Source organism: Andrographis paniculata, unplaced genomic scaffold (assembly GCF_009805555.1).
Source record: "Andrographis paniculata isolate CXL003 unplaced genomic scaffold, ASM980555v1 Contig46END, whole genome shotgun sequence".
NCBI lineage: Eukaryota > Viridiplantae > Streptophyta > Magnoliopsida > Lamiales > Acanthaceae > Andrographis > Andrographis paniculata.
Window position 1 is genome coordinate 1,202,295 of NW_026137580.1, and position 14,119 is coordinate 1,216,413.

Below are 14,119 nucleotides of genomic sequence, written 5' to 3' on the forward strand. Positions count from 1 at the left end.
TCAACACTTATTTATATCACATCATACAACTATTATAATTCAAAACTTTTACTATTCAAATCTCAACTCAAAATCCAAATCCCCAAACAAATACACCATAAAATTTAGTTTTACATTCAAAACATCAAATCCATACATATTTATATCACATCAAATAACTATTTCAATTCAAAATTTTATTATTTAAAATCAAAACTCAAAAACAAAATCTCACAAATAAACACAACCTGTTTTTTTGGCGTATGATATTTTAAAAAATTAGAGCATAGACAAAATGTACATAAAGTTTAGGTGTGTTTGTTTTGTATTTTTGGTTTTAAGAAAAAAAAAGATACAGAGAATTACGCAGATAATATAAAAATAATGAATATTATTGAGTATATTAATTTGTTTGAAAAAATATATTAAAAAATTTTGTGAAAATAAATAAATCCGATTTGACTTACTTTAAAGTTATACTTATTTAAAAGTTTATATATAAATTATTTATTTTAAAAACTCAATATTAGTTAAGAAAAAATTACAATTATTTATTATATATATATAAATACAATTAAAATGAATTAAAATTATATTTACTTAAATATTGTATCATTGGTTGAAAATTTCAATTCGAACAAACAATTCGATTATATATTAATATTTATTAATTAATCCTTACAAAATCAAAAAATATTTATTAATTAATCATTTATTATATATATAATATTTTTAAATTAATAACATACGTAATCTTATTTAAAATAATTGGATTTTGATCAAAATTTTCAATCAAATTATCCTAAACTAATGTCACATGGGTGTGTTTGTTCGAGAATTTGAATTTTGAGTTGGAATTTGAATAGTAAACTTTTTAAATTTGAATAGTTATATGATATGATATAAATAGGTGTTGACGTGATAATTTGAATGTAAAATTGATTTTTTTAGTATAATATAAAAAATAAAAAATAAATATTTAATAAAGTATTTTTTAAAAAACAATAAATAAATAATGTATTTAAAATTCAATCCGCTAAACAAACGCACCTCCAGCGTACATAGATATAAGAATACAATTAGGAATACGTATACGTATGTATCCATATATATATACATACATACACACCCGTTTCACGTATTACTATCATTTATCAATAAAAAGTCATTCCTACACCTGCCCTCTTCGAATTTCCCAATTCGACTTCCCCCTCTCCTCTCTCTCAATAAATGGGCGCTCTCAAATCCCAATTTCAAGATTAGGGCACTCGGTGCAATCACCTTGTTCGATTCTCGGCAGCGGCGTGTCGTTGCAGTGTGTAAATTCGGGGGCGGAAAATTTTGGGTCTTCAATTCAGATTAATTTTCGGGATACAACCTGATTGAGGAGGAATTTGTGTTAGGGTTTTTGTTGCGCATGAAGGGTCCGCCAGATCGCACGAAGGTTGTTGTGCGGCACTTGCCGCCGACGATTTCCCAGTCGAACCTAGTCGAGCATGTCGATTCTCGATTCTCCGGCCGCTACAATTGGCTCGCGTTTCGACCTGGAAAATCGAGGTTGCGTTTTATTATTTTTTACTTACCATTTAACTAATTTGCTTTGAATATGATGGAAGTAATGAATTTCGTTGGGTTGAATTTACAAATTCACATCTGCATATTTGTGCGTTGAAGATTTGTACGAGTTTTACATTCTGCGTGGTTTACATTTATATTTGATTGATACGTGTAGTACTAGCCTCTCAACTCTGGGACAGGACTGGTTTAGGGACTCGAGTAGTGCCATATTTTTATATCATTTATCATACTTGCTCTATGTGATAGCTTAATACAGGTGCGGATGTACGGATTGGCTGGGCAGGTTCGTTGTTTTAGGGATTGCAGATGGAATTTATTTTATGTTATCGACCTTGTAGCTAATGGATGTAGTCTGTTTTCTAGGTAGGCATTGTCGTACAGACTTTTAACTTCATGGTTCTCCCTGGAAGTTTTTACAGACATTAAGCTATATTTTTGTTTGAGAGCAATTAGAAGGTCCTTAGTTGTTTCTATTGTTGGAATCACGTGCAATTGGGCTAGCCATTATGATTTTTGTTATCGTAAGTAATTTATCAAACTTTATGATCATTAGCTTTCAAGGTTTCTTTCCAGTTGACGATAGTATTGTAAGTGGGGTTTATGATGCCATATACCCCTTTCTACTGATTTAATTGTTTGATATGGTATTCATCAGACAGTTGACTAACCCAAATGTTTTCGACCATTGTTCCTTACTTCCTTGGAATTTGACTAACCCAAATGTTTTCGACCATTGTTCCTTACTTGGAATTATATGGATCACTGGTAGGATTTATGAAGTCATATCCTTTTCGTACTGTTTTTAATTGTTCGATATGACATTTAGAGACAGTTATATGGGTCTTTGAATATGCAGTGATTGTAGGCACAATTTTAAGAGACTAGATTAGAATATGGCCCTTTCTACATGTCAGAATATTCTCTGTGGTCCATTTCATTGGGAAGCGATAGGGTGAGTAAAGAACATGCATTGTCTTGCAGTGGATATGAGACTCTGGTTGGGATAGAAGGCAAAAAATACCATTGGAAGAACTTGGTTTTGTAATGTTATGTTTGCTGCTGCTTTTATGTTGGCTTTTATCATGTATTGGCAGTCATGTTGTATTGATACTTGCTTTGTTTACTCTTCTAAGGAACACACATTGGCCAGAAGTCTGGAAAATCTGTGATTAACATGTTAATGACTTTATAATAGATGTTAATACCCTTCCATTATTTTTCCTGTCGATTCATTAAAGGTTTAGACTTGCAAACTGACTACAAGTAAAGTGATGGTTGACATTTAAAACTCAGGTCCAACATATTTTTGTCTCCTATGTTTATATTTGTTTGTTTTTTCTTTTACCTCAATCTGTTGTGATTGTGTAATGTCGAAACACTCTCTGGACCAAATATATGTGATTTAGCAACTAGTAAATCTGTTCATTGTTGAGTGCTCGTGAGGAACCTGTCTGAAAATCGTTATATGTCCAATTTATCTAGGCATCTCTGAATTTTGTTTCTTATTTTCATGCTCTGAGTTTTATGGTTGCCTTTGCAGCCAGAAGCATCTAGTACATTCTAGAGCTTACATCAACTTTAATGGAGCAGAGGATGTAATTGAGTTTGCCGAGTTCTTTAATGGTCATGTTTTTGTCAACGAGAAAGGTAATGTTCATAATCATGATTGAGTGTGGTTTGTAAATTGGCTTGACAATAATTTCATGGTTAGGAGTTAGAACATGATGGGTGTGTTTGTTTGGAGTTTGGATTTTGGATTGGGATTTGAATAGGAAAATATCTGAATTAGAATAGTTGTATGATGTCACATAAATAAGAATTGATGCGATGTTTTGATTGTAAAGTTGATTTTTAGTATAATATAAAAAATAAAAAATATGTATTTGATTTGATATTTTTGGAGGAAAATTCTTGTGGGAATAGTACAAATCACCGAAAATCCTTCAAACAGCACACCCGATAATATTTCTGTGATCCATATTCAGTATCTCTCTTCAATCCCTGCTTGGCCACTTTTGCAAAGTCCTGTTTTTTCATGGGAATTTGATTTTATATATTTTGAGGTTCCTCTAGTACTTGAGACTTATTCCCAGTTTTCCTGCTCTTCAGGGGTTCAGTTTAAAGCCGTTGTAGAGTATGCTCCTTTACAGCGTGTTCCAAAGCAATGTTCCAAGAAGGATGGTCGTGAAGGAACTATATTGAAAGGTGGTCATTTGACTCATTTCTTTTGCTATTTCCTGTTGCATGGATGTCATCTTATACTTTCTGTTCATTCTTGTTATTTTTAGATCCAGAATACTTGGAGTTTCTTGAATTTCTTGCTAAGCCTGTTGAAAGTCTTCCTAGTGCAGAAATACAACTAGAGAGAAAGGAAGCTGAGCGAGCAGGTTTGCCTTGAATATTCAAAATTAGTTCGTTTTTAAAAGTTGAATCTCCCAAGCCAATTAGTGTTATGGGGTTATAAATTGAAAACAAAAAATAGATGGAGAAATTTGATTTCATTATTTCAAGTTGAACCAGAAAATTTCTTCTTTCAGGTGCTCCAAAGGAACTTCCCGTAGTGACGCCTTTAATGGACTATGTTCGTAAGAAAAGAGCTGCTAAAGGAGGAGCTCGGGTAGGATCTTGTCTCTTATTTTCTAAAAACTGCCCCTTCTCTCTTTCCTCTTAGAAATAGCAGCTAAAAAATGTCACTAGAAAAATTAGCAATATAATATACTTTCCTTTTGAAATTATGTACAGTGAATCTTCCTAGGCATCACCGGCTCTTGCTTGTGATTGTTACTTGAATCAACTTACTGTTATGTTGTCAAAGTTAGTTGTTTATGCTAATGTGTTTTCTGCAGTGCAGAGTCATAGTTGTGGTTCATGTATATTTAAGTTATAGCTGCAAGAAAGGTCACGTGGGTGTGGATTACGTATTTCTGTTATGTTAATAATTCATATGTGTGTTAGATTTAAGTTTGGTCAGTTTTTAATTTGAAGTGGTTAATTTGTTCTAAAAATAAAAGGTAGTTGTATTGTTCCGTCAACTAAAGTAGTGTGTTTGTTTGTGGGTTTGGATTTTTGAGTTCAGATTTTTAATAGGAAAAACTTGAATTTGAATAGTTGTTTGATGTGATATAAATAGATGTTGATGTGATGTTTTGAATGTAAAATAGATTTATAGTATAATATAAAAAAAGGAAAAATAATAGTTTGATTTGATATTTTTTAAGGGAAAAAAATCTTAATAATAAGAACTTGTGGTAAAACCCACAAAAGAACACAATCTTTGAATTTTTGTTCAGACGATCATTTCTTTTCATTAATGCTTCTTGTTTAGAATTTATTGTTATCTGTGTATGAAGCTTGACTTCAGAAAAACTAGTGTATGTTTGGATGGGTTTTGACTTTTGAGGTATGTTTTGGATTTCGGAGGTGCCTTGGATTTAAATTTTTTTGAATTCAGATGAATGATATGGTGTCTGGATGGGCTTTGGGCTATGATATAATAATATAATTAAAATAAATTGAAAATGCATACTAAAGTGTTTTTTAAACTATACCTCAATAAAAATATATAATTATGTATGTCTTTATATAGTGAATAAAATTTTATATACTACATATAAATGAAAATATATATTTACATAATTATCATAAATTAATTTAATAAAACATAAGAAGTTTTAATATTTGTATATTTATTAAATTTTTTGAGGAGGAAGAGAAATTAAATTGTAAGTGGGTCCCACGAGTGAGGCGTTGAAAAATGTGTAGGATAAATTGAAGAGTGTAGTAATTTGAGAGCATAGTGTCTGCGTAGAAAATCCGACAAACATACCCATAGTTTTCTTTTTGCAATCCTATCAATTACACCTCCAGAGTTTTTTTTTTGCATGTTTTCACATGTTGCTCTATATCTGTTTTGTACTTAAGGTCCTTGTTGCGAATGACGTTTAATAAAATTACATGCGAATCCTATACTTGCTACTGACTCCTTTTTATGGTAACTGTGCTGTCGGTTTTATAAATGCTTTGCTATATGCATTTATTGAACTGTTGGAGTAGTCTGACTCTATTGTATTGTAACATCTAACAGCGGATCATGTTAAATGGGAAATCAACAAGAAGAGTTAGACAAAATTCATCCAAAAGTCCAGCCTCTGGATCTTCAAAACGAGGCTCGGATAAGAGAACTTCTACCAGCATGGTATATGGTTTTTCTTGTTCTTTCTTTGCTGTCATCTTTTATTTTTTCGTCTTCTTGCTTTCTCTTATGATTAGGGCATAGTGATCATCACCTGGAATTCCTTTCAGGTTGATCAAAGTCAAGAAAATGGGATTTTTTTTTTTAATTATTTTAATCATTTTTTATTTTTTTCCTTTTAAATTTCTCAACCTTTTTCTTGCTCCTTTGGCCCATCTATTCGATCCTTTACATTTTAATCATCCTGTAAATGGAAAGTGACAATATGCATTTATTTTGCGATCATAGAAAACTCACTGAACATGGGGCAATCTAGATCTGATAAGACTCCCTGTCTAAAGAGGGATTGCCAACATTCGCCATTTTGACACTTGCCTTACCTTTACCTTTTAATTTATCCGCACGGACCATGATTGGGAATTGTTTGTTTCTTTGCCATGTGTTTTCTTTGATGAGTAATGGTGTTGGCAGCATTTCGACGCTTGCCTTACCTTTACCTTTCAATTCCTGAGCTCTTTGCCATGTGTTTTCTTTGATGAGTAATGGTGCGTATGTGTATCTATTTTTATCTGTTGCTTGTGCCTTAGTTCTATTGCTGATGTTTGTGTTGTGGTATTGTACATGCCTTACTATTTGATCCATGTGTTTTGGAGCTTCCTGATGTATCTTCCACGGATTAATTTCTACATGATTTCTTGTATCATCATTGGGTTTCTTAATTTAGCATTTTTATCAGATATTCACACTATGAATATCTTTTGATGCTATAGTGGATATGGTTACTATGAACACTTAGAAATTCTATTTTTGATATGCTTGAACAGTATGTCTTAAAGGACAGCTCAAAGAGAGGTAGCAAGGACAAACGCACCTATTTATTAGTGTCTAAACAAGACAATCAAAAGCTTATGGAAAAATCTGCTGATTCAGCTGGCTTGGGCGGTCCATTGGAAGGAGAAAGTGGTAAGATACCCTTGAGATTCCATTTTTGACAGCCATTTATTTCTCAAGGATTGGTATTAATGAATGAAGAAACATAAATTTTATTAAAGATTGAGAAGGAACCTCTTAACATTTCCTTTGAGCACACCTTATTAGAGGTGGATTCTAGTCAATGTATATTCCTGTTGGATATACATTTCATCGTAATAAATTGGGTTTGATTTTAGGTTTTTCTAGCTGTTTTATAGTGCATGTGTTAGCTTTATACTATTAGATTACCATGCTATTTTGTAGTCCCGTTATTGAAGCTGTTGGGCTATGAGGATGATTGACTCTTTCAGAATGCCTGGTACTACACTTGTACCCTGCATCCAGTCTTTATTTTTTGCCTTTTGAATTGCAGGAGTCTCAGGATCTACAGGAACTGGCAAGAAAATTCTGCTTCTCAAAGGAAAGGAAAAGGAAATCCCTGTAAGTCAGCTGTTGGTAAATTGCAGTGTCAATGTAGAATGTATGAAGACATAAATGATTACATATGTATAACCACTGTAGCCACATCATATTCATTTTCATCCCTAACAATTTTTTGGCCTTGGTGACTGGTTTATATGTGTTGTGATGGTGAAAGTAGATTTCATCTTTACAGTTTTGAACTGAGATTTACCAACCTGCTCAGTAGTGTTATTTTCGCTGCTATTAATCAAAATAAGATCAGTGGATCTATAACCATGAATAATTTAAAGTCAGATAAATGTGTATGACTACCAAAATTTTATTTGTATTGTTTGGTTTTGCTTTTCCAAGTTAGAGGCAGAAAAACAGCTAAATAGATGCATCTTTTCTTTAGGTTTCTGTTGCTCCATCTCAGCAGAGTGCATCAAGTCCTTCCAAAACTTCACATGGTTCAGTTCCTTACAGACAGAATCAACGACAAGAAGCTGGTGGAAGAATAATCAGAAGCATTCTTGTTAACAAGGGTAGTCTTCGAAATCAAGCACCATCTGAGTCTCACACTGAGTTGCAAAATCAGGATCGGGACATTAAGCCTCCTCGGACACCCAATACACATTTTTCTTCGAAGGAAACAAATGGGATTCCTGAGGACAAGGCAGTCAACCATGATTTTCCGACTGAAAAGCAAGAGAAATGGATAAAAAATAAGGACAGACAAGATTATGGTATATGGACCCCTCGGCGTTTGGATGCATCTCATTCCAGTAATGAATCACTATCATTATCTGCTTCCCGAAACCTCCAGTCAGTGGATTCCATAGAAGGTTAGATATAAGATATGATTGCCAGTGGGTTTTATATTGGACAAGCTGCATATTTTACTACATAATTGCATTTTCTACCCTGAATTAATCTTGTGAGTTAATATAATAATTTGATAGGAGATGATGGATTCGATTATAGACTGTTCTACCAAGATATATGTTTAGTTGTCGATTCTGACTTCACTGGGACTAATGTAGATGTGAAATCTGCGGCGCCAGTAAATCGTGGCGGTGATTACCAGAATGCAGGAAATCGGCGTGGAAGTCATTATTCTGTTGACAATGGTAAGTTTTGCTTTGTGAAAGTCATTATGCTGTCAACAATGTTCAATTACCCTGCAGACTTCACTTATCTGATGCTCTATGAGTTGTTCTGTTGTTGTAGGTTCTTACAGGCGCGGGGGCCGACATAGTTCAGCTTACTATACCAACGATGCAGATGGCTCTTTAGTTGAGGGGAAATCCTCTAGACGGGGAGTTTCTTCTAGTTATGGCTCACACGAGGTTCGCTTTGGCATTACAAACTGCACTCCCTAAGAACCATTTCATTCTCTTCATGCTATTGACTATACCTTTAAAAATTAATTGTTGTGCATTACACCGTTGCAGAAACAAGTGTGGGTCCAAAAGTCCAGTTCTGGTTCATAGTTTCGATGTAGATGGTAAGCTTTAATTCAATTTACCTTTATCTCCTGGTGTTTGACTTAATCCCATCAAATTAAATATATTTTATTGTCAATTCAATTAGCTTCTGAGTGGATTATCTGAATCTACCAACCTAGATCGTGAAGTCATATATTCCATGTTTTTTCCAATGCGTATATGCGTACGTACTGCGTTGTTTAACAAAAATCAATTTGCAAGTTGTTAGAAGCACACTCACCTCTAGTTGAAAATTGTTTTTAGAATAATCACTGCAAAAGTGGGAACTTTCAAACTCAATTCAAACTTAATATGTCAGAGGCTTGAAGGTACCTTTTTATTTTTTTTAAAATTGAATTTTGTATAATATAAATTAAGCTATTGCAACAATTGTTTATGAATCCCTACAAATGTTTCTGGATGGAGTTGAAGCTGGATCAATATTGGTCTGATAATTGTGGCAGCTTTTAACAGTTTAGTAATTTCAACCTCATATATAGAAAATTTGATGATTGCTGAAGCTTGGTTGCTCTCTGCTGCTGTACTATTGAAAAATTTAGTAGATAGATATAATATCTAATAATAATATTAATAACGGACTTTTGTGTTCTAGTTTGATTGTTTTACAATTTTTTGGGGTTATTTTCCATGTAGAGGAAACAGTCATATAACTTGAATATCTTGCCCTAAATCATCCTATTTTCTTGATCATGTCTTTTTGCTATAAATTTGCAGCATAATGCATCAGTCGATCCCTCCCTCGTATTTTAGCCTACATTTTGGTGGTGGCTAGGATTCTCTTTCTTGATAGAAATTGTGTGTGAGCACAATTAGCAGGAGGCCTGTGATCCATGTTTGGAAGAGCATTTAGTTTCCTGTAAAGCTTGCAGATAATTCGGCTGTATTTGGTGCCCGGGTGACCGAAAATTTAGGGTATTCAGTAAGAAGTCTGGAAAATGGTACAAGAAAGACGAATCACCATTACTCCATGTGTTTCCCTCTGGTGGCGCAGTGGTGGGTCGATCCTCAGGTTCTTGCCATTGCTTTCCGATAACCTACACACATTATTATGGGCCACTGACTTCATTTTAACTTGGTCGATGATACATACAAATCTCGAAAAAGTTTGTGTTGGTGCAGTTACCACAATACAGTGTGTGCATAATGCCTGGTTGCCTTTGGCGAATAGGCTGTCCGTGGGTTAGTACGAGTGGTGCAATGGCGGCGTTGGAAGCTGCCCTTTTGGTTTTGCGCCAAGGCGACGAGGATATGCACTCTCGGTATGATATGATTTACATACTATAGAAGGGTTTTGGTGTCGAATTTGATCTCACATAACCTAATTGTTTTTGGTATTATTTTGTGTGTCCTTCACATTTTATTTTTTGTGTGATGTGATGAGGATATCAGCCTTAGATGTCAATGTGTTATATTTATATATATATATATATATTAATTATACCAGTGATCGATCCATCTTATTTTTGTTAAAAAAAATTTAAATTCACTTGTGGTTGAGTCAAATATTTTGGTATACAGTTTTTAATATCGGTCTCGTAGTAATGTGTTAAAAAATACATGTAAGACTTGTATTCAAATATATATTATTGGATTCAAGGCTTAAATCGGGATTATGCTGAGGGTGTGTTTGTTTTGTGAGAATGTTGCAGTGTATTAATATTTTTGAAAAAACTTGAAAAAAAAAATAAAAATAAAAATAGAACGAATCCTTTAATTTGATTGAGGTGTATTAAAATATGTATGTACTAATCTTTGTTGGGATGCAAACTCAAGTCCCACATTGGAAGATGTGAAGAAAATTGCACACCTTATATGTCCTAAATGAACTCTACTAGTACGAAGCTTTTGAAGAATATCTAAAAACAAATTCGAATATCATATTGCGAATAAATAGATTAAATTAATAAAAATATTTATAAAGTAATTATATCAATAAAAATTATTTTTTTGCAAGAATATTATAAATATATTATTATATTAGTTGAACGACCGGGCAGAGTTTGATTGTGGGTTATACTATATTTTTGATCCATAATAATTAAATACGATCTAATTAAATGGATAGGGTTGAGGGCGGTCTACTAGGACCATTGCTAAGAATAATGGCACTAGCTCCTTTTTTGTTTTTCTTTTTTTTTTTTTTTTTTTTTTTTTTTTTTTTTAATGATTTTTAGGTTAAATTAATGGTTTTTGGTCCGTGGATCTAAAAAACTAATCATGCAATGAGCAGTAGCAATGATCTGTTTGTCGAATGTTCTTTTTTTGTCACTATAGAGGTTTTTTTTATCAAAGCCTTCAAAACAAAGTAGTACTGGTTTTCTTTTGATGAAAAAAAATGAAAAAGTTTAGCTAACACTTGATGCACGATAAGTGTTGCCCAAGCTTTTTTTTTTTTTTTTTTTTTTTGGCATTTTCTTTATTTATTTATTTATTTTTCTCTTTTCTACTCGCTCTTCTCTCGTATTCTTTTCTTTCTCTTACTCTCATTATATTTCTCTGAGTCCCGTCTTATGCTTTTTTTATTTTTTTTTTCTCTTGATTATTTTTGCTGATATTCTTTTTTTTTTTCTCCAACTTTTTAACATGTTTTTTCTTTTTTTTTTCAATTTTCCACTTCTCAACTTCTCTCTCTCAAAGAGCTTAGATTTGTGAAGTATTTTACAGAACAATCACAACGGTTGCTCTAATACTAAAAATGCAGTCGAATACATAAAAATATAGTACTATATGGGTGTGTTGATTAAAATGAATAATATTATTTTATTCGATTTAATCATTTGCTTATTATGCATTATTATAATTTATGATTAAATAAAATTTCATATAATAATACTATAATCAAGGATTATTATTCCTTTTACTTACAAAAAAACGGCGATACATGTTATTTGATGATTTGACATCATCAATGTTTGTAATGAATTATGTTTGTATGATTTATTTGTGGGGATAACTCTCTACTTGTATTTATTAATATATTTTTGTGTGTATCATGAAATAATGTAATAGAAATAAACGTATTTTAAGTGGTTTACGTAGGGATGACAATGGGTCGGGTCTAGCCGGACCCGAGACCCAACTCGAATACATATGGTTGGACCCAAGATTCAAACCGAATTCGATTATACCCAGATCCGACCCGACCAATATTCGACAAGATCCGATGGATCTGAATTTTTTTTAATTCTTAAAATTTAACTTAAATTTGGACCCGAACCCGACATTAAAATTTATATATTTTAAATATTATAATAAAATAAATAAATAAAACTAAAAATATATTTTTAATATAATTTATATTATTAAAAATTAATTTTTTTTCATATATATAATTAATAAATTAGTAATATATTAATCGGGTCCGGGTAGGATCCACCTTTTGACCTGATAAGGGTATACAATACCCGACTCGGACTCGATACCCGAATAATTGAATCCGACCCTAAATAAATGGGTCGGGTTCGAATATATCCGGACTCATTGCCATCCCTAGGTCTACGTGATATTATAAATTTAACTAAATTAATTTACATTTGTTAAATATATTTAAAATTGATCGATTAGCAAAAATATAAAAGGAGTTTATATTTTATAAAACGTACAAAAAAGGAAAAATGAACAATTTATAGCGGAACGAAAAAATATTATATATATTTTTATTAAAATATTATATAATTTATCCAAATAAAAATTAAGTATATGTTCACCATTTTGGTGATACGAGATATCAATATTATTAAAATATATAATATATACATGTATTAACACAATATAAACATATATAATTGTTAATATAAAAAATAATAATTGGTGTTAAATTATTAATGTTTTGTGAATAAATAAATATATATTATATATATATTATTTTTTAATAATATTTATGAAATATTATAACATAAAAATATAAAATAAACAAATCTAATATATACTAAAAGTCAATAACTAAAAATAAAATATTACTAGTATTTTTTACATTGTAACATGATTTTGTACATAATATATTAATAAAAAATACAAAATAAACACACAGGCAAATAGTACAAATTTAAATTTTAAAATTGCTAATACAATGTAAATGTTTATTTAATGTAATACTATGAATAAAAGAAAAATTGTAAAATATTTTAATTAAAAAAATGGAAGACATTTCAAAACTAATTTATGAAAAACACAAATTCGAGTTTGATTTTAATTTGAATTTAAACAATATTTTTAAAATACATTTTTTAAAAAATAAAAATATTTTTTTTTATTAAAAATTTGTACAGTTTTGGTTTGAAATAAAAACTCAACTACACCTATATGTATTTTGTTTTGTTTTATTTTGATTTAAATTTTAATTTAAATAATATTTTGATAATAGTCTAAAAAAATTGAACAGCACATGAAGATTAAAAAATAATAAAAATAAAAAAGAAAATAATATTTTTGAAATTTTTGTTAGAATTTTAGAAAAAAAAATCTAATAAAAATAATGATATTTGTTGTAAATTTAAATAATGCTATTTATTTTTTGAATTTGTCAAAATTAGGTAAAATTTGATGGACAGAAAATAATATTTTGTTTTTAAAAAATATATATTTTTGTAATAACTCCACATATTTACTAAATAATACTCTGAGTCTCAAATACAATATTTTCGTTTTTTAGTTTGTCATAAAATACATGTAATATTTCCAAAAAAAAAAAAATAATTAATCATGTTTTATACTATTACATTATCCAATAAAAAAATAAATATACACTTATATAATATCACTTAATTCTTTCATGTGTGTTTGTTTTTTTTTTTTTTTTTTTTTTTTTTTTTCATGCAATGCATAGTGAGTAATATAAAAATAATAAAATGTATGTAATATATTAATTTTTTTTAAAAAATTAATATTTTGAAAAAAAAAAATTGATTAAAAGAACAAAGCTCCTAATTAATACTCCGATTACCGACCTAGAAATCAATAAATATTGGACCTTATATAGAGGGGATGTAGTAATATGTTAATTTTAAATAAAAATAAAAATTATACTCTATATATTACAAAATTCACTGAAAGGCTAATTTCAAACTACCCAACCCACCCACCCACCCACCCCAAATTGATTATTTTCTCTACATTCTTTTCCTCATCAAATTAATTTTCTATACATGTAAGACTTGATTCGAATATATATTATTAGATTCAAGATTTAAATCGGGATTATACTGAGGGTGTGTTTGTTTTGTAAGAACGTTGTAGTGTATTAATATTTTAAAAAAAAATGTGGAAGAAAAAAAAAAAAGTAGAAAAAACAAGACTTTAATTTGACTGAGGTGTATTAAAATATGTACTGTGTATCTTGAAAAACTATCATTACATTATTACAAATAAATAGATTAAATTAATAAAATAATTAATAAAATTATTTTTTTTTGCAAAAATATTACGAATATATTATTATATTAGTTGAGTAGTCGGGCGGAGTTTGATCGTGGATTATACTATACTTTTG

General features: G+C 30.5%; 1 protein-coding gene across 2 annotated transcripts; it reads left to right on the plus strand.

The window, feature by feature from the left end:
* Window positions 1-1,125: 1,125 nt before the first annotated feature.
* LOC127252545 (regulator of nonsense transcripts UPF3-like) lies at window positions 1,126-10,084 on the plus strand. 2 transcript variants are annotated; one of them, XR_007839092.1, is made up of 14 exons: window positions 1,126-1,536; window positions 3,098-3,204; window positions 3,667-3,762; window positions 3,846-3,944; window positions 4,095-4,174; window positions 5,642-5,752; window positions 6,574-6,712; window positions 7,095-7,162; window positions 7,539-7,968; window positions 8,167-8,253; window positions 8,354-8,472; window positions 8,578-8,630; window positions 9,346-9,640; window positions 9,751-10,084. XR_007839092.1 is itself a non-coding variant. In XM_051276762.1 (13 exons), the coding sequence occupies exons 1-12, from the start codon at window positions 1,397-1,399 to the stop codon at window positions 8,614-8,616; spliced, it is 1,515 nt and encodes a 504-aa protein (XP_051132719.1). In that variant the 5' UTR covers window positions 1,126-1,396; the 3' UTR covers window positions 8,617-8,630; window positions 9,346-10,084. The 2 variants fall into 2 exon arrangements, 1 of the variants encoding a protein (XP_051132719.1); XM_051276762.1 differs by having other exon boundaries at window positions 9,346-10,084.
* Window positions 10,085-14,119: the final 4,035 nt, after the last annotated feature.

Coding starts and splice junctions, on each gene's coding strand:
- LOC127252545 (XM_051276762.1), top strand. CDS start 1,397: ATGAAGGGTCCGCCAGATCGCACGAAGGTTGTTGTGCGGCACTTGCCG. Junction 1,537..3,097: donor TTTCGACCTGGAAAATCGAG/GTTGCGTTTTAT, acceptor TTGCCTTTGCAG/CCAGAAGCATCTAGTACATT. Junction 8,254..8,353: donor TCATTATTCTGTTGACAATG/GTAAGTTTTGCT, acceptor CTGTTGTTGTAG/GTTCTTACAGGCGCGGGGGC.